Genomic DNA, 19219 nt, shown 5'->3' with positions numbered 1-19219 from the left:
AATTTCTGGGTTCTGCTCAGACCCCTGCCACCTGTGAGCCTTAGGGTGAGTCATTTGGCAGCCTTGGGTCTGTCTTCTCCCCAGTGTAATCAGAGATGCTCACATGTCTCCTCTGCTTCTGGGAGTGAACGTGAGAGTTAATTACCAGCACACCTCAGAACCGGTAAGGAGACGGCTCTCAGAGTGTCCCGTGTGTGTGTATCTGTGTGCGTGCACGCACGCGTTTGTGTGTGACGGGGTACTGTACTCTCTGGACTCAGGAGTGAAGCATCTGGCCAAAGTCCCACCCCTTCCTCCAGGTGGGACATGACTACAGATCAGCCCCTTAGGAGCCGTGGAGACTGAGCTGGCTCTGCTTGGAGGCTGTGGGAGCTTGATCTCTGCTGGGCTCCATCCCAGCAGTTTTCTGTATCCCAGACAGAGCAGCCTTGTTCTCTCCTCCTCAGTCACGGCCATTGTCTGGCAGAGTTCTGGGGGTGAGAGGTGTCCTGGGGCTTGGATGCCCTGCAAAGAATCAGTCTGGCATGACTCCTAAATTAATAATGTGTTTAGCTGTGGGAAGGGATCGTCGAGAGCCAAGGGCCTGGAGGAGGCATCCCTCTGAATATGTTACAGCACAACCTGGCACAAAAAGGGTTACCAGGAGCAGCAGCCATTTTGCTGCAAGGATGCTTTGTTCCCAGCTGAGGTGCTGAATAAATTCTTTCTATGGCTGGTGGAATTCTCATGAAAATCTCCTGCGGGGGAGTGATTCTTTGGGCCCCTCCCTTGAGTTCCACAGAAGATACTTTCTGCCCATGAACCTCAGCTCAGCGGTTCTGAGTCAGTGGGCTTGGAGGAATGGGCTCTTTCTGGGCTTGCTCCTCGATATGGTCAGATCAATATTATTTTATCTCTTTGCCTCTGGTACCTCAGACCTCTGAGACCTGGGGTATGCTTCGTCTTTGAAGATGAGTCTACCCCTCCCTCCTCTTATCCTCTTTTCTTCTCTGTGTCCATGCCCGTCTTTCCTCCCTGCCCAGCCCCAGCTCTGGTGACATTCTGACTGCTTGTGAGTACTCAGCCCCTTTCCCTCTGTTTTCTCCACAGCAAGCCCCGCCCAACACGGACTGGCGATTCTCTCAGGCCCAGAGACCCGGCACCAGCGGGTAGGTGACTGCCTCTCCAGCCCACCCTCTTCTCTGCGGCATTTTCTCAGTGATGACGTAGGAGGAGGTGGGGGAGGGCTCAGCATTGGCTACAAATGGCTTCTTCCCTCAGTTTCGGATTTCAGGGAGGTTTTAGTGTATTGGGGGCTGGTACACAGACCCCAGAAGGAAGAGGCTTCTACTCTGTCTCTTTTGAAAGCTCATTCCACACACTCAGCCCCTGCCTTCTCCCCATGTGAACGTTTTCCTATCTCCTGGTCTTCAGGTGGTCTCTGGGGGGAAAGGAAGTGTTCCGTGCCCATCTAATTCCTCTGTCTCCCTGCTCCAGGTTGGGCTGGGGTCACGCAGACTCGGGGGACAGGAGGAGGGGGGGAGATGCTGTCAGCAGTCAGAGCCTCCTCCAGAGCCAGCAAGAAAGAGCAGGGCCAGAGGTGAGGGAGGCCAGGCAGCTGTGGAGGAGGGTGGAGGAAGGTGGAAACTGCGTGGCTGGAGGGAGGACTGAGGGGGCAGGAAGCTCAAGGGGCAGGTTTCTCTGGTCCTGGCTCCAGGCTGCCCTAGAGCCCACACCCGGTCCTGCCTCTCTACCTATAGGCCTGTCGTCTCTGCCGTTCTTTCTTCCCTCTTTGCCCTGCCCTCAGTCTCAGTTTGTAGTCTCTGCCTCTCCCTCTCTTTCTGCCTCTGCTTCAGTTTCTGTCTTTGTTTAGTTTAGTTTAGTTTAGTTTCTGTCTTTAGAGCTGCATCTTAGTCCCTACCATTTGTGTGTGCCTGCATGCAACTGTGCCTGTGTCCCCTGCCACCACCACCACCCCGCCCCGCCATGCTGGGTGCTCAGGAAATGGTGCAGTTCATAAATAAATCGGACTCTCCGTTAGTCTAATCTCTGTTGCTGCTTCCCTATTTCCTTGACCTCTTTTCTGTTTCTCCTCCCTGTTTAGTGTCCTTGTGTTCCTCTGTCTCCAGTCTCTTGGTTTCTTAATCTCTTGCTATTTCTGCTTTCCTCTCTGTTCTCAGCCTGTCTCTCTTTCCTTGTCTCTGCCCCTCTCTGAATGTCTCTCTAAGTGTATAGTCTGCCTCTCTCTGCATCCCTGAGCCTCAGTCTGTTACTCTTTCTTTATTTCTCTTTGTCTTCCTTTTATCCTGTCTCTTATTTCTTTGTGCTTGTGGGCAAGCCAGCACACACGTGCCCCCCTCCCTCCTCCTACTCCTCACACACAGAGTCTTTGATCAGTGTTTACCACCACACACCCTCCCATCCCGGCTGCCCCAGCTGCTCATTTCAATCCAGTATGAATTCCTGCTGAGACAGGAACCCCCTGCGGGTGGTGGGGAAGGAAGCTATAGAAAGATGCTATAGACCTAAAGTTGGTCTGAGAGGAGTGGGATGGGCTTGGGGCCAGGTCTCCCTGTTAGAAGTCAGGAGCCTGAGGAGTCCAAGGAACCCAGGAGACGGGGGTGGGGGGTGGGGAGGTGGGCAGAACTTAGGCACCCTTCCCTGCCTCCTTGCTGGTCAGGTCCTTATGGCCCACATATCCCCGCATGCTGCAGATGGTGAGCCCGCCCTGCCCCAGGACCCAGGGGACCTTGGTATACGGTGGAGCCTCCGCCTCCCACAGTCCTTCATGTGTATCGGGAGCCCGGGACACTTCCTAGAAGGCCCCTAGGAGGCACCAAGCCAGATGACTTGGACTGCCCTTGCCCCTCCCTTGACCCCATCTGTCTTGTTTTGCCCCAGTGGCCTTGCCAGCCTTTCTGTCACTGACCTGTTAGGTCATTCATGTGCTCACTCAGGTGTTCATTTATTCATCACTTATTTATTAGGCCTCTACTATGAGGCAGTTCCTGTTCTAAACACTGTCCTGCAAGAATGAACAAGCAGACATCATCTTTGAACTGATAGACTTCCAAGCCAACAGGTGAGACAGAAAACTGACAACAAATCACACTAAACAAATGTCTAATTACGAATCATAGCAAGTTCTGTGAAGAAGAGGGTCATGTGAGTATAGAGCAAGCCTCCAGGAGGAAACGAGTTAAAGTGGTGAGGCACACTGGTCAGCTTGTGGCTGTGTACTGATCCTAAAGCAGAATTGCCGGCTGCTTGTGATAGGCCCTCCGGGTTGAGCGCCTTACCCCTGCCTCATGTCCCTTTTCATCGAATGAGACTTGGTAGCCTGAAATACACATAGAACCTCTTGGGGAGATGTAAGAGAAAGCTCCCTTCTTTTAGTTAACTTGAGGTGGATATTCCTGATTGAGGTCCGAAATGAAACTTTTCTCCTTCATTCATTCCATAGTTAGTAAGCATCTCCTGGAGGCCAGGTCGGAGTCTGAGTGTGGGAGGTAATACAATAGACCTGCTCCCTGACCTCGAGGAGTTTACCTTATGTTGAGTGAGACAGATATTAACCAAAAATAAAAAATAAATGTAAGATTGCCATTATCTCAAGTGCTATGAAGAGCAGTACCTGGTGGTGAGAGCATAAAATAGGGATTTGATCTGGTGGGGGAACTGGAGGTCATCTGAGAGGAGATGAGGTGTTTCAGGGATCTGAAGGCTAAGTAGGAATTAAGCATCTGAAAGAGGGAGGGAAGAGCAAAGGCCTTGTGGTAAGGCCTCTCAGGGCCAGCAGACTGATGAATTCTTTCTTTGCTGCCATTCTGGTGAGTAAGTTGGAGTGAGCGGATGAAGAGGGGAGGTTTTCCTCATTCAGTCTAACCGTGGTTCCGGCCCTCCGCTGCTTCTCTGCTCCATGACCTCCCTGCCATCTTGATTACTGGCACACCACTTTCAGAGCAGGGCTGCTGTTGGGTTCTCCAGGAAACCTAATTCAAGTCAGCACTGGGTCACATTGCCCAGACCAAAGGGAAAAAGCCAAGTTGTGAAGTCCCTTCTTGCCAGGTGCCCCTCCTTTCAGCCTTATCCCTTCTCAGGTCACCCTTCTAGCTTCTTACCTCAGCGGCTGTTACCTCGGGTGCTGAACCCAGCAAACCACTTGCCCCTTCTCAGGCTGTAACCCAGGCCCCACCCTGTAGCTCTTCCCAGTCTCTGCACAGAAGGAGAGTCTCCATTTAGCTTCTCCTGCACTCCACTCTGTTCTCCCTTGATGGCTTCTCCCTACCCTTCCCTTCCCTCTCCTTGGTGAGACACTCGCCCTGCTCCCCCTCAATTTAAGCCGTCACTCAGCAGGCAAGTAGCATCTTATTTTTGACTGCTTATAAAAAAAAATACAGGCTCATTATAGAAGCATGAGAAATAGAGGAAAATTTTAAAAGAGAAAGCACTCAAATTTCACAACCCAGAGTCTCCCCCCCCCTACTGACATTTTTTGAATATGGAAATTTTCCAATCCGTAGACAAGGAGTATGGTATCATGAACCTCTCTAATCCCCTGTGCCAGCTAATGCCCTGCTTTGTTTCACTTGGGTCTCTACCCTGTTACCCCCGTGAATTACTTTGAGACAGATCTCAGCCTTCCTGTCGTTTCATCTGAGTCTTCACTGTCTTTAACAGATAGTTCTTTTTTTTTTTTAACACATAATTACTCAAAATAATATTAATAAACTAATATGTTAATACTAAGTAATACTAATAAACTGGTATCAGATATCCAGTCTATATTGACATTTCCCCAATTATATGTCTGTTAACTCATTTGTGTACTTACCCAAATTAAGGGCCCACATTTTGTATTTGGTTCAGTGCCTCAAATCTCTTAAGCTCTTTAACATTCTCATATGTGTATTTCTAAACCATTTTTGTTATGTGCACTCAACCAGCACAGGTGTCTTTTCTTTTCTTTCTTTCTTTTTTTTTTTTTAAGTCTGATTCACCTAAATTGTTCACAGACTTCTTCACAAAATAGTATGAACTCTTACTCCCAGTGAGGTGGGATATTTCTCACCATTTTTTCCTCTAGTAATTGAGTTCCATCAGCATTATCACCTCTTCGTGTTCTCTTTGCAATATGCCATGAGAATTTCCCCATGGCAGGAACAAGATTTTCAGAAGTTAATTGTTGCCTAATAGCTCCTCATCTGGACATAGTGTATTTTTTTTTTCAAGATTTTATTTATTTATCTGATAGAGATCACAAGTAGGCAGACAGGGGGAAGCAGGCTCCCTGCTGAGCAGAGAGCCTGTTGTGGGGCTCAGTCCCAGGACCCTGGGATCATGACCTGAGCCAGAGGCAGAGGCACCCAGGTGCCCCAGAATGTCTATTTTAATAGGCTGACAGGCTTTTACTATGTCAAAAAATACATATGTGTTTATATTTTAACACAGTTAAATCCAGGCTATTATCAGAGGTGACGTGCCCAGATTTCTCCCTTTTTGCCTCCTCCTGCAGGGAGCATTTTTTCACAGCCCAGCCTGTGTGGGCTGTTAACCCACTCCCCACACACATATCTAGCACACCGCAATCCAGTCTCCTTGGGGCAAGAACTCCGTCCCTCAGCTCTTACGTTTTCTGGCCTGCCACGGGTGCTGACACATCGTGGATGCTTGGAAAGTGGTCAGTTAGAGATAGTCCATCTCCTCCATTTTTATTTTCCACCATCTCCTAATTCCTGGAAGAGCCCCCTATCCCCACTTCCAGGGCTCCAGGGCCTCCGTGGGGAAGCCCAGTATGGTGTTGTGTAAAGGAGCATGGGCTAGAGTCCTACCAGGCCTTTTCCAGGTTGCAGCTCTGCTAGTTAGCAGCTGTGTGGCTTCAGGAGTCTCTCAACTCTCGACCCCTCTGAGCCCTGGATTTATCTGCTAGAAAAGAGAGAATCATAGTAATACTTACCTGCAGGTGGTTCTGAGGCTCAAATAGGCAAGCTAACTGAGCGATAGCTACTATAAAACAACTAAATATAAAATATAAACTGTATATAAACTAAATATATATAACCACATTATATATATATGTATATATATATATATAAAACTAAATTCTATGTAATTTAGTCAGCCCAGAACCCAGAGAATAGGAAGTTCTCAGCAAATTGTTCAAAAAGAAATCTCTCCCCTTGTGCCCAGCTTCACAGAGTTGGCAGCCGGCTCATCTTCTTAGCCTCCAGTATTCAGCCATTGTCCAAGAATCCTCCCCATAGCCCAGCGCATCATGGTTCCAGACCCAGCCCCTCCCTCACCTTTATTCCCTCAACAGCATTATCCACAGCCCACATGGTATCTTCCTAACCTGGTGTCTCACCCTGTTGTTCACCCTGGAGCCCTTCTGCTTCCCCTCCTTGACCTTTGTTCTCCCCACTCTATCCCAGTCAGTCTCCTCACCTACGCATGAGCCCATCTGCCTCAGCCTTGTGCCCTCTAATAGGCCCAGTGACAGCTCAGCAGGGCTTCAAGTTAAGACCCCTGAATTTCCACAGAGACAGAGCTGGCCGAGGCCCCACCACTGGGCTCCTGTCCTCCCAAAGATACCCTTAACCCTTGGTCCTTTCCCAGGAGCAAGAGGGATCTTTAAATACTTAAATCTCACCGTGACACCCCCCACCCCACTTTAAACACCCGAGTGACTTGCCAGAGCTCTTAGAATGAGACCAAAAATCTTTAGTGTCCATTTTTCTACATCCTCAGCCCCTCACACCCTCTCCCCTTGGGGCAGCCACACTGGCTTCCCTTAGCCCATCCAAGTGGCCAAGCTTCTTCAAGCCTCAGAGGTTTGGGACATGTTACTCTCTCTACCTGGAAAGCGCTCTCCCCGAGCACTACACCTTCTCTTAGATACTTCACTTTACTTCTCAGTTTTTTACTTTAAAATGTTTCAAGCTTGTCAAAAAGTTGACTTGTCAAAAATAGTGTGATGGACATGGGAATACTGTTTTGACCTAGATTAATCAATGGTTAATATTTTGCACATTTATCTCCCTCTCTCTCCACACACACACACACTAAACTTTTTTTTTAACCATTTGAGAGTGGCAGACATCACAACATTTGAAAAACTTCAGTACAGAACCCCTCACAATAGTATCATTCACCTATAAACCATAAAAGAATGATCACGTTTGAGAAATTTAACATTAATGCAGTAATAATATATAGTCCACTGGCAGATTCTCATAAACATTCTTGAAATGTCTTTTAACCTGTTTGGTGTTTTTGTTTGTTTGTTTCTTAAAGTAAGCTCTGTACCCAAAGTGGGGCTTGAATTCATGCTCTCAGCTTGTGTGCTCTACCGACTGAGCCAGCCACACCCCTGGTTTTTTTGTTTTTGTTTTGTTTTTAATTTATTTGACAGAGAGACATCACAAGTAGGCAGAGAAGCAGGCAGAGAGAAAGAGAGGAGGAAGCAGGCTCCCTGCTGAGCAGAGAGCCCGATGTGGGACTCGATCCCAGGACCCTGAGATCATGACCTGAGCCGAAGGCAGTGGCTTAACCCACTGAGCCACCCAGGCACCCTTGTTTTTGTTTTTTAAATCTAGTATTCAGTCAGAGCATGAATCTCATTTGCTTGCCATATCTCTCTCATCCCCTTTAATGTAGAACAGCCTCCATACTTTGTTTGTTTTTCATGACAGACCTTTTTTAGAGTCCAAGCCAGTTGTCTTTTAAAATGTCCCACAATCTGGCCTTGCATTTTCTTACAGTGAAATTAGGTTAACAGTTTTGTTAGGAATACTGCCTGTACGACACTGTGCAGCCTCCCACTGCATTACCTGGGAGATGCTTTCGTGTCTGTCTGTCCAGGTGTTGGTGATACTCACTTTGTTCACTTAAGTAAGTGGTCTCCCTATCTCTCCATTACAAAGCTACTTTTAAAGAATTGATTAATAAGTACTCTGAGGGATATTTGAGACTGGGCAGCAAACTTCCACTTTTAATACTTTAGTATTCACTGATGACTGGTTAGAAGGTGGTGATTTTCTGTCATTCCTCATACTTTTGTTTAACTAGAATTGTCCTGCAAATCACCTGGAAATTTCTAATTTAAATTTCCTGTCTTCTAATTTCCCTTTTCCTCAAGGAAACCTGGACTGGTTGAGCTCCCTAGCCTCCTACTAAATGAAGACTTCCCTCTCCACCCTGCTCTTTGCCCCCACGGCCCTTTGTCACAGTCATGATTGAATAATTGTGTACTTAATGTCAGCCTCTTAGTATGGACTGTGAGCATCATAGAGATAAACTAGTTTGGACATGTTCCCAACTATAACCCCAGTATCTAGCGCAGGATCTGGTGCATGGTCATTGCTCAGTAAATGTTGGTGGAATAAATGGACACAGAATTCCATCTCTTCTCACTCTGAAGAAAGAGAAATGAGCCTTCCACTTTCCCCTCCAACCCTAACTCTCTGTTGGATGTGAAGGTGTAGAGGTCACACACTGCACCTTTGCTCTGATCTAAGCCCAAGACTAAGTCCACCTTCCTGGGGATGGGGAATCCCGGATCAGGGGAAATCATAAGCTGGGACAGAACTTGGAAAAATTGTAAAGCATTTCTTGGCTGTGCTCACGCACTGTGATGGAATGCACTGACTGGGATTGGCTCTGGCTTGCACTCACTGCCTCCCTCTCTCTTCCTCTCTCCCTGCAGCTGGTCCCCTAGTGCCCCATCCCTCCCTCATAGTAACCTAACTCTCTCCATGGACTTTTTTTTCCCCCATTTCATCCAGGCAGTTTGTTGAGGAACTCTGGTGTGCCAGAGGGTGCCAAGGATCACCTGATAGACTGTGTCTGTGTCAGGGTGTACCCCGACCCCCCGCTCAAAAGCAGAAATCATGTCATACTTCCAGATTCCAACAAAGCAGGGAGATAGTCACTGTGGGAAAAATCCAAGTTGTGTTGGCATTCCTTTGGGTCCTTTATAGGTTAGCATTGTTAACGATTGTCAAGCATCTCATGTTTTCCTCAGTGCTCGGAGTATCTCAAGGTGGTAACTGGGTGCTTCAGTGGGAGGCAGGCAGGCGTTGCCCCCTGCACACAGCCACGGCAGCAGGAACAGGGCCATTGGGGCTGCCCCAAGGAGGTTCTGGGCTGTCTGGGTGGGCTTCAGGCATCCCCTCTGACAAATTTTATTTATGTTACCAAAGCAGAGATTGGGAACTGGTGGTCTAGAAAACACTGCTTGCACTGGATTTGCTGTGAAGGGAGCTTGAGGAATTAGGGAAATGACTCAGGAAAGGATTGCTATGTATAGATGGTGCAAGACCAGCAAGTGTGCTCAGCAGAGGGATTTTTTTTCCCCAAAGGACTTGCAAACATTGCATGTTTTGATCCTATGGGCCCTCTTTTGGTGTGGGACTGGGACAGAGACACAGGGTGCTAGATCTGGATTCCCTGGGAAAGGGCAGGAGGGGCATGGCCTGTGCTGGTCTGGGAGGCAGTCCTCACCACCCCTCTCTCTCTTCCGCAGCTCCCAGAATGGGGATGAGACCGGCACATGGCCCAACAACCAGTTTGATACGGAGATGCTGCAGGCCATGATCCTGGCCTCTGCCAGTGGTGAGTTGCTCAGCTCTGCGTGTGGGGTTCGGGGCGGTCCTCGAGCGGCCAGGCCTCACGACTGGCCGTCCATCTGCATGGCGCCTGGGGATTGTTTGGCTGTTCTGAAGGGACTCCTCATTCCTGACAAAAAGCCAGAAAGAGAAAGAGCTAAGGCTCCCGAGACGCCTCGAGGGGAGCTGAAAAGGAAAGGTTCCTTGAGGGGGTGGAGGCAGAAGTATTCAGAGTCCAGCTTCAGCAGGGGACAGCATAGGTCAGAGCCTCATTCTGCCACTTATGCTCTTGGGGAATTTGACCTGTTGGCTTCATCTCCCTAACCCTTCTTCAGCCCAGAAAATGGAGGCTGTGGCCTCCACGGGTTGTCATGAGGATGAAATGAGAGCACAAAACCACGGGCCTGGCACATACAAGCCTTCCGTTCGTACAAGTGGGTGTGAGAGAATGCACATGGACCTGTGAGAGCCCTTCTCTTTTTTGTTGACCCCACCTGTAGCTGGGTTTTCCTAGAAGGCTAACAGAGAACTCCCCATGCAATAGAGATTCTGCGGAGGGATTTTGTCCCTGGAGAGTCAAAATGGGGTCCTGAGCTGGGGAAACAGAACAACAGAATGATATTAGTACTTAGGGGCACAGGCTTTGGAGGCAGGCCACCCTGGATTCAAATCCTGGCACTCACGTTTAGTTGTGAGTCCTCAAGGAAGGTACTCAGCCCCTGGGGGCCTCAGTTTCACTGACTATAAATCAAGCACTTTGACAGTGTGGTGAGGGCCAAATGTCAGGCCTCAGCACAGGAATGACGGAGTAAGGGCACAATACACAGTGGCTGAAGTTGATTAATTCTCGCCCTTATTGACCCGTAGAAGGCAGATTTAGAATAACGCCTATTAATAAGGACTCATTGCAGGAACCGCAAATCCTAGGCTTCCTGGGAGGCTAGGGGATGATGCCCTCAGAGGATGAGGGCACTGGGCTTACATAGTGGAGTGGAAGGCGTGTCCTGTAGCATGCGTGGAGGGCTGGTAGAGAACCAGGTAGAATCAGGACAGCACACCTGAAAGCACACCTACGTACTGTCCCGGGTGCATGCTTGGCAAGCTCGATGGGCCTCACATCAGTTAATCTTCTTACCAGCTCTGCAAGGCTGATCTGTGATTGCTTACTTATATCTGACAAATGAGAGAACTGAGAAATCCCAGGGTCCCTATTTAGAGCTGCAGATGGGTGATTCTAACACAGTCCGACTCCCAGGTTCATGCTTTTTCTTCTTTAGTGACCACATCTGCCTTTAGATGCAGCCTACATTTTCCCTTTTAGCTGAGTTGGAGCAGAGGCTGAACTCCTCTTACTGTCCTGCTTTACCCCCAGACTAGAGGTGCCAGATAAAATACAGGATGCCCAGTTAATTTTAAGTTCATGTAAACAAAAAATAGTATTTTAGCATAAGTAGGCCCCCCAACATTAGTATTGGGATGTACTATATAAAAAATGGCCATTTTTTAAAATCTGAAGTTGAAATTTAATCAAGCACACTGCATTTTTTTGGTTAAAACTGACAAGCCTCTCTCAGATGTCTATGAGGCTGAGTGAAATCAGGCCCATGGTAGGTGCAGGGTTGCAGGGGTCGGAGGGAGGTGACGGGGGAGGCCAGTCTTCTGGGACAGAGTTGGCCCAGGCCTGGGGTGCTGTACTCCTGGAGAGGCTCAATACTGAGTATTGAGGCAGGCAGATGGGTTTGGGAGATGCCAAGTCAGGTTCTTGAGGAAAGTAAACAGGTATATTTAACTGTTGTGGTTTTTAACATTAAGGCCAGGAAGCAGGCTTTTTGGCCTGAATCCAGATTTAAAAAACAGAAATGGAATCAGTATTTATGGCCCACAACTTTCCTGGGTCACTGCAGGCTGGCTCCCCTGCCAGGGCTCCGCCCTCCTGGGCCCACACAGCGGCTGACCTGATCCCACTGTGGGCCGTGGGGAATGATCCAGAGGGTTGAAGTGGCAGGGTCAGGCCCTACTCTCACTTTCACACCCGCTTCCCTGCCCTGAAGCCCGAGAGGCTTCTGGAGTCCAGCCCAGCCAGGCACTGCTGCTGAGGGGGAGTAAGTAAGAAGGAAAGTAAGTACACTTGGGAGGCTTTTTAAATAAACATTTTGGGGGAAGTGTGTTTTCAAGGAGGCTCTGGTTTGTGGTTCAACTGGCCCTAGTCTAGCTTGATGAGGCCTCCTTGTCTGGAGTTGTCTCAGCCCTGGGTTGGGGTGGGAAGGGCAAAGGCGGGAGGGAGGTTGGGTGCCAGGATCTGGAGAGGAGGCCCATGCTGCTCCCACCTTCAGGCCTGAGCTGTTTTGTTTTGTTTGAAGACTTTACCCTTAAGTAATTTCTACACCCAACACAGGGCTCAAACACCCAACCCCGAGATCGGGAATCACTTGCTCCAGTGACTGAGCCAGCCAGACCCCCCTTTGTTGCTGCCTTTTAAAGAATGTTTCTCTTGGGAATAGAAAAGATCTTGGTCCCTGCTCACTGTGTGTGTCAGAGAAGTAGAAGGAGGGGCTTTGAAGAATTGATTCTACAGAAGGCATTGACCTACAGAAGGTCAACACCTTCTGTAGAATCTGTCCACAGTCTACCTTCTCCCCCTCAAATTTATAGATGGGGAAACAGAGGCTTGAATCATGCAGGGCCTCTGCCAGGGTCACCTAGTTTTTTTAGTGGCACAGCTGACCAAAAGGAGCTCCTGTGTCAGCCTTTTTGTCTTGGGCTCTGGGTTTGCACATCCTCTCCCTTCTCCTTCCAGCCCAACCTCAGTGCCCACCCCACCCCCCATGGGACCTTGGGCCAACTCAGGCCTTTGCTTCTGTTAAGAGGTGACAACGCCTGGCTTTGTCATTTCCACCCCCTTGGGTGCTCCTCAGAGATCTAGGGTGCATGCAGGAATGCAGGATGTGGGTGGGCCTTGCCTTCGGGTACCCAGTCAAGCCCTCTGTGCCCCTCTGTTCCTGCCTCCCTTCTTCGTGTTTCTCCCCATTTATTTCCCTTTCTTGTGTGTGCCTGTGTGTGTGCCTGTGTGTGTGTGTGTGTGTGTGTGTGTGTCCATCCCTCACTCTCCCTCTCTGGCGCCTCTGAAGTCTTCCCTTTAGACCCTAAATCACTCCGGAATCCTAGCTTCAGGAGTCCTAGCTTTTTGAAGCCGACTCTGCGCCTCCTCCCGCCTCCTCCCCCTTCCCTCCCTTCCCAGGCTGGTTGGGGGATGCTGGAGGGGAGGGAAGGGTGAGCTTGGCTCCCTCCTGGAGTTACTTAGGGAAACTGCGGAAAGTCTGTGGAATGAAAGGGCTGGGGGAGGGGACCAGCCTGAGGAAAGAAGGAGGTGGACAGCTGCTCCCTCCCACCGACCTTTCTTTCACACACACCCTCAAAGCCCTCACATCCTGAGATTTGGGACTTGAAGTGGAGGTTGTAGAAACCTGAGCGCCCGGAGTGGGAGCGGCGAGGCAAAAAGGCTGGAGAAAGGCTGGGGCTCCTCTTTCCGGTCTCTGTTCACTTCTGCTCTCCCCTCCCCTTCTAGTGCTGGTCTAGAAAATAGTTCCGGTCTGTTTCCCAATCCCTGGTTAGTGTCCCAGGATTAGTCAGCCTCTCTGGCTTTAGTCACCTTCTCTACCCACTCCCAGGGTCGAGGGTGGAGTAAAGCGGGAGAGCTCAGCTGCCAGCTGGGCTGGGACTTCCCGGGGCTTTAACCCTCCCGCTGCCAGAGGAGTCCCGCAGAAGCCCTGGTGAACTCGGTCTGAGGTGTAGCAGCACCCCTGCTGGCCTGGTCAGGGGTGTGTAGAGGAGAAGTCGCTCACAAGGCGTTTGGCGGTGAGGGGGGTGTGGCCGCACCTCACACGGAGCACTGAGGCCTGGCCTGGGTACTGCACAAAGCATTGTCCTATTGAAGCCTCACAAAAACGCAGTGAGGTAAGTGATTTTGTGCTTCTCTACCTTCAGTATGCATCAAAATCACTTGGAAATCTTGTTAAGGTGCAGATTCTGAGTCTCGTTTCCAACAAGCACCCAGGGTGATGCAGAGCTGGGGCCCCCATCTGTAATTCCCTAGACCCCATTTCTTCTTGTGCCGGGTGGGAAGCTGGGCTTGAGGTGTTCTCCAGTGTCACCCAGCTCCTACTCTGAGCCTCTGTCTGCATGGTCCCTCCCTCCACTGTCTGCTTCCTGGTCACCTTCTTAGCCTCCTAGAACCCTGCTCAGCCCTGTCTTCTCTCCAGCTCAGCTCCCAGCAGAGGGATGAGGGAGGGACCTGCCCACACTGCTGGGGGTGGTGGGGACTCTGCCCGAGAGTGGGTGCTTTAGATACACCCCGGCTTTAACCCATGCTGGCTGCTGTGCTTTGAGTTAGCTTCTCTGGACCTTGCTTTCCTCACCTGTGAAGTAGGGTAAATCCCACATATCTCGATGGGTTGCTTTGTGGAAGTGAAGGCCTTTGAGCCTGCGTGCTCTCTAGCAGAGTGCCTGGTGAGGAATAGGTGTCAGCTGCTGGTACTATTCCAAACTGAATGCCTGGGAACTGTCCCCTCCCCACACAAACAACAGAACTGCTCAATACTGGCGCTGTGGGCACTGGCCCAAGGAGAGAAGGACCAACAGGGCCTGGCTGCAGTCCCCCAGGAGCTCATGATCCAGTGTGGCCACCAGAGAAGGCTTAGGGCAAGGATTTGAGAGCTTTTAACTCAGCCCTGAGAAGAGTAACAGCTAGTATGTCTTAAGTCCTTACCACATAATAGGCACTCTTCTAGGTGCTTTGTGTACATCATAATCTTGGTCAGCCTTAACCAAAACCTGAAAATGCCTTCTTTTTTAAGATTTTATTCATTTCTTTCTTTCTTTTTTTTTTTTTAAGATTTGTTTATTTGACAGAGAGAGATCACAAGTAGGCAGAGAGGCAGGCAGAGAGAGAGGAGGAAGCAGGCTCCCCGCTGAGCAGAGAGCCTCATGCGGGCTCAATCCCAAGACCCTCAGATCATGACCTGAGCCGAAGGCAGAGGCTTAGCCCACTGAGCCATCCAGGTGCCCCAAGATTTTATTCATTTCTTAGAGAGAAAGACAGCAGCAGAGGTAGTGAGAGCACGAGTAGGGGAGGAGAGAGAGAAGCAGGTTCCCCACTGAGCAGGGACCCTGATGCAGGGCTCGATCTCAGGACCCCAAAACCATGACCTGAGCCAAAGACAGACACCCAACCAACTGAGCCACCCCGGTGCCCTGGTGGATGCTGTTTTTAACCAGTTTCACAGATCAGAAGACTGAAGAGATATAGGGGAGTCCAGGTAGACTTGCCCCAAATCAGTAGGTAAGAGAGCTGGGCATCAGATCTAGCATGTCTCACCTTCCTCAGCCCCTTGTGAATAGAGAGGTCGTTCCCGGGACTCAGCAGGATCAGGGCCAGGTGCTTTGCAGGCCTTCATTAACTGGTTGTGCTCTAACAGAGTGACTGTTGCCGACCCAGAGTTTAGCTCTTGACCTTCCTTTGTCTCTTGCAGAAGCCGCTGATGGGAGCTCCACCCTGGGAGGAGGTGCTGGCACCATGGGCTTAAGTGCCCGCTATGGGCCTCAGTTTACCCTGCAGCACGTGCCCGACTATCGACAGAATGTCTACATCCCGGGCAGTAATGCCACACTGACCAATGCAGCTGGCAAGCGAGATGGCAAGACTCCTGCAGGTGGCAACGGCAACAAGAAGAAGTCTGGCAAAAAGGAGAAGAAGTAATCTGGAGGCCGGGCTTGGAGCCACAGGGCAGCTTCCCGCCCCAACCAGCCCAGTATCTCCTTACTTGTACCCAGGCCTCGGATTTTCAGGGCTCACCCCCCCCCCCCAGGATACTGGTAGGGATCCAGGCCATGCTCCCCTTGGGAAACAGAAACAAGTGCCCAGTCAACACCCCCCTTTCTGCCCCCAAGGGATTGAATATGCAAAGGGAGTTCTGCTGGGAACCCCCATCCAATCACTTGCTGTGCCCATGGGGGTAGTGGGGTTCGTGTAGACACCATTTATCACACCCCCTTTAGTTACAGCTGAACTTTGCCATCTTCCAAATTTAATCAGGCCCATCTACCATCCCCTGCTTTCCTCCTACCCATCCCACCCCACTCCCTCAGCAGCCCCTTTTTCTCGAGTAAGGTGGTTGGGGTGTTGAGGTACCTGGTGACCTAAAAAGGCTCATAGATCTGAAGAGTTGGAAGGGCATCATAACCTTTAGGCCTTTCCAATTCTCAGACTTCCCCCAAAGCATGGTTTGGTGCCAGTCTTTTCATCTCCTTCCAGAGCCCCAGGACCAAGCTCAAGTTTTGGGAGACATGGTCACCATTCCCATGGTACAGATGCTTGCTGGATTTAGGGAGGGCACTTTGCTACCATGCCTCTTCCCAAAGCCCTTGGGACCAGTCTTTTGTTCTCTTTCTCATTGTTTGGTGTTCCCACTGCATGCTGTTGACTTCCCCCTCCCCAAACAAGAGACTCCACTGCATGTTCCAAGACAGTATGGGGTGGTAAGATAAAGAAGGGAAGGGTGTGGGGATGGACAAAGCTTGACTTACTGGTTATTAGGGTCTTGTAGAAGGCTCTGTATGTCCCTAGGGTACTGGCCAGATCCCCAGTTCTAGCCATAAACCAAGTACCAGGCTGGACCCTCATTTACCACATAAAGGCAGTAAACTTTGGGTTGAGCTTTTAGCATCAGTGGATTTCAAGTGGCATTACAGTCCAGGAAAGGTTTGAGGATGTTTAGGACCAGGTCCCCTGGAGAGGTCAGAGGGCCCTCTGTGGGTGCTGGGTACCCCAGAGGTGCCACTGTTAGAAGAGTCACTGTGGCCCCAGCAGCAAGGGAGGGTCAGCTGGGCCATTCTTGGTCCTTGGGTTGGGGAGGCATGGAGCTAGAGCTGGGACCAAGTGAACAGGAAGTCTCAGCTCCAGATCAGAGCTTCTCCACAGGGCCTCTGCACTCCCCAAGCCTCTGTTCCTTCATTTTGCCAGGTGCCATTTCTTTTCTGTGATGGCCACTGCCCAGGCGCGCCCCACCCCCCGTCTGCCCTCTAGTGGCCAGAGCCTGGTTAAAGTCTCCCAGTGCCTCCTTGTGCATAGACCTTTCTCTGCCCACCCCCATTTGCCCATCCCCCCCCAGTCCCGTCTCTTCAGCGGGGCTGTGCAAGAACCCCACCCCAACCCTAACAGTAGTGTAGAGCCCCCTCCCTCTTTCGGCTGGTGTAGAATAGCCAATAGTGTAGTGCGGTGTGCTTTTCCGTGGTGGCGGGTGGGCGGGCGGAGGGCTCCGTGCAGCCATCTGTCCTTGAATCTGCCTGCGGCGGCCCGTGCTGTGTTTTGTGCTGTGTCCACGCGCTGCGGCGACCCCTCCCCTGTACTGACTCCTATAAGTGCTTTTCTTCGCATAGTCACGTAGCTTCCCCACCCACTCCCTTTCCTGTGTCTCACGCAAGTTTTATACTCTAATATTTATATGGCTTTTTTTCTTTGAAAAAAAAAAATTAAAAGGTTTCTTCTGAAAGGTTGAATGGTTCTGTGTAAGGGATGGAGGCTCTGGGCATGTGTGGATGCAGCGGCGAGCTAAGCGGCGTGTGCTGGGAGAAGGGTGGGCTCGCAAGGCGATGATTGCGTTTGCTTATTGGTTTTGTGTCCCTAACCGTGAGACTGTCTCTGGCTGTCAGGTGTGGCTGTGTATGCTTGCAGTTCTGTTAGACAGACGTCACAGTGTACAGCTGTGATTGTGTTCCATTATGTGTAATCGGCTTCTGGGTCTGTGGCGGAGGCGGGGATTTCGGGGCACAGCCCGTCGGTGTGCGGTGTCAGTGTGCTTGCGCCATCTCCGCTACGGTTCTAGGCGCCAGTCTCCAGGCAGAAGAGGACACTCCGGGGGCGGGGGGGGGGGGGGGAGGAGGGAGTGGGGACGGGGGTGGGGAGGGAGCGGGGGCGGGAGTGAGTTGGAGCCGGCTGGAAATCTGGTGGTGGTGGTGGATGTTTCCTTAGTTCCCACCTCTTCCCTGCTAAAATGAATACCCCAGGGGGCTTCTCCGGAGGAGGGAGGATGCCCCTTTGCCCATTCCCCTCCGCATTCGCTGCCTAGTGAGTTTGGGAACACTGTGGAATTGGGAGGGCGTGCCGGAGGCGGTTCCCAGTCTATAATAGGCTGGGCCTCAGTTTACCCATTTGGGATTCACCTTCCCACTCGCCGCAGCAAAACCAAGGAAATTGGAAGGTTCATCCCAGTTGCTGGGGAGGCGGCAATGGTGTCGGGATTGAAAAGTGTGCAGGAAATGAGATTGCCCGCAGACGCAGATCGCCCCCCCTCCGCGCTTTTCCGTTCACTCTCCAGTTGGTAGTCCTCCCCTCCCTCCCTCCTCTGCCTGCTTCCTTGAAGCACAGTGGGATTCAAGGTTGCTGCAGTCAGAGGAGCTGCTGGAAGTACAGAGGAGAGAAGGCGGAGCGAAAGGACAGAAACGCAGACCCACTGGGGTTATCTGGAGCGGAGGGCGGTGGGGTTCTGTGAGGGGATGCCTAACCGCAGGCTGGAAGGAGGCTATCTCTGGGCTTCCTCTGCGCATTGGCTCTGTCAGAGCCAGATCACATGTTCTGCCAGCTCCCGGTCTGTTGTCATGGAAACCAAGCCTTCCAACGAAGCATCTGGAGGCGACTTTCTTGCGTGGGAGGAAGGGTGGTGGTGCACGGTTTGAAATGGAAGCAGGGTTTTGTTTCTGAGAGCCAGGCTGCAGAGGGCGGGGTGCTGGCTGCCTGGGTTCTATTCCAGGCAGGGCAGTAGACTGGCAGAGCCTGTGAGCAGCTGCGGTTGGTCCCTAATTGGTATGTGCGCCTGTAAAGCTCTGAGCCAGGAACACGTGGCCTCCGGTGGGGGAGAAGGAGGAAGGCAGCCCACCCCCCACATCCCCTGCCTTGACTGGGAGGCAGCTGCCCAGGCTCCAGGGCTATTTAAAAGGATTTTATTTCCAATTCTAGAGCTTGTCTGAATAGTTTTGTGGTCCTCTTCCGCCTCTGCTCTCTATTCTGGGTCTGCTCAAAGCTTGTGAGGTTCCTTTGTGTAGGTCACAATGTGCACATCTGAGCAGCAAGTCCCCTGGAGCATAACCTCTGGCTTTTGACCTTTGCTGGCAGGCTCAGGTTTCTACCCCAGAAAGTTCTAGTCTGTGGTCACCAAAAAGGGGGGAGTGGGGAGTGGGAGGACAGGGATAGAAGAGGGGAGATGGGAGAATGGTTTCCTCAGTAAAAAGAGGCACAGGTATTGCAGGTACTGGGGGCATGAGGAGGTGGGGGAGCTAGAACTGAGTTCAAGAAAAGGGCCAAGCCCCCAGGCAGCAATGTGGAAGGGGGATGGGGCAGAACTGGGTCCCATTTCTGTAGGTCCAGCAAATGTAAGGGCAGAAGCCCAAGCAGGGTGTTGTCTGGCACATGTTAGGCACCATCACTTTTTTTTTTTTTTTTAAAGATTTTATCTATTTGAGAGGGAACACAAGTAGGGGGAGTGGGAGAGGGAGAAGCAGGCTTCCCGCAGAGCAGAGAGCCTGATGCGGGGCTCTATCCCAGGACCCTGGGATCATGACCTGTGCTGAAGGCAGTTGCTTAA

The 19219-nt window shown here is 51.0% G+C and overlaps 1 protein-coding gene across 1 annotated transcript in view; it reads left to right on the top strand.

The window, feature by feature from the left end:
* Positions 1 to 17131, top strand: part of LOC309860937 (uncharacterized protein) — a 174382-nt gene extending 157251 nt beyond the window's left edge. The window contains 3 exon segments of the mRNA XM_082723362.1: positions 1090 to 1148; positions 9503 to 9591; positions 15113 to 17131. Of these exon segments, the coding sequence (XP_082579488.1) occupies positions 1090 to 1148; positions 9503 to 9591; positions 15113 to 15339 (375 nt within the window). The 3' untranslated portion in view covers positions 15340 to 17131.
* Positions 17132 to 19219: the final 2088 nt, after the last annotated feature.

Source organism: Mustela nivalis (genome assembly GCF_964662115.1).
Source record: "Mustela nivalis genome assembly, chromosome: 3".
Lineage (NCBI taxonomy): Eukaryota > Metazoa > Chordata > Mammalia > Carnivora > Mustelidae > Mustela > Mustela nivalis.
The sequence above is the reverse complement of the archived record's forward strand: the minus strand, read 5'-3'. Positions and strand labels throughout refer to the sequence as shown.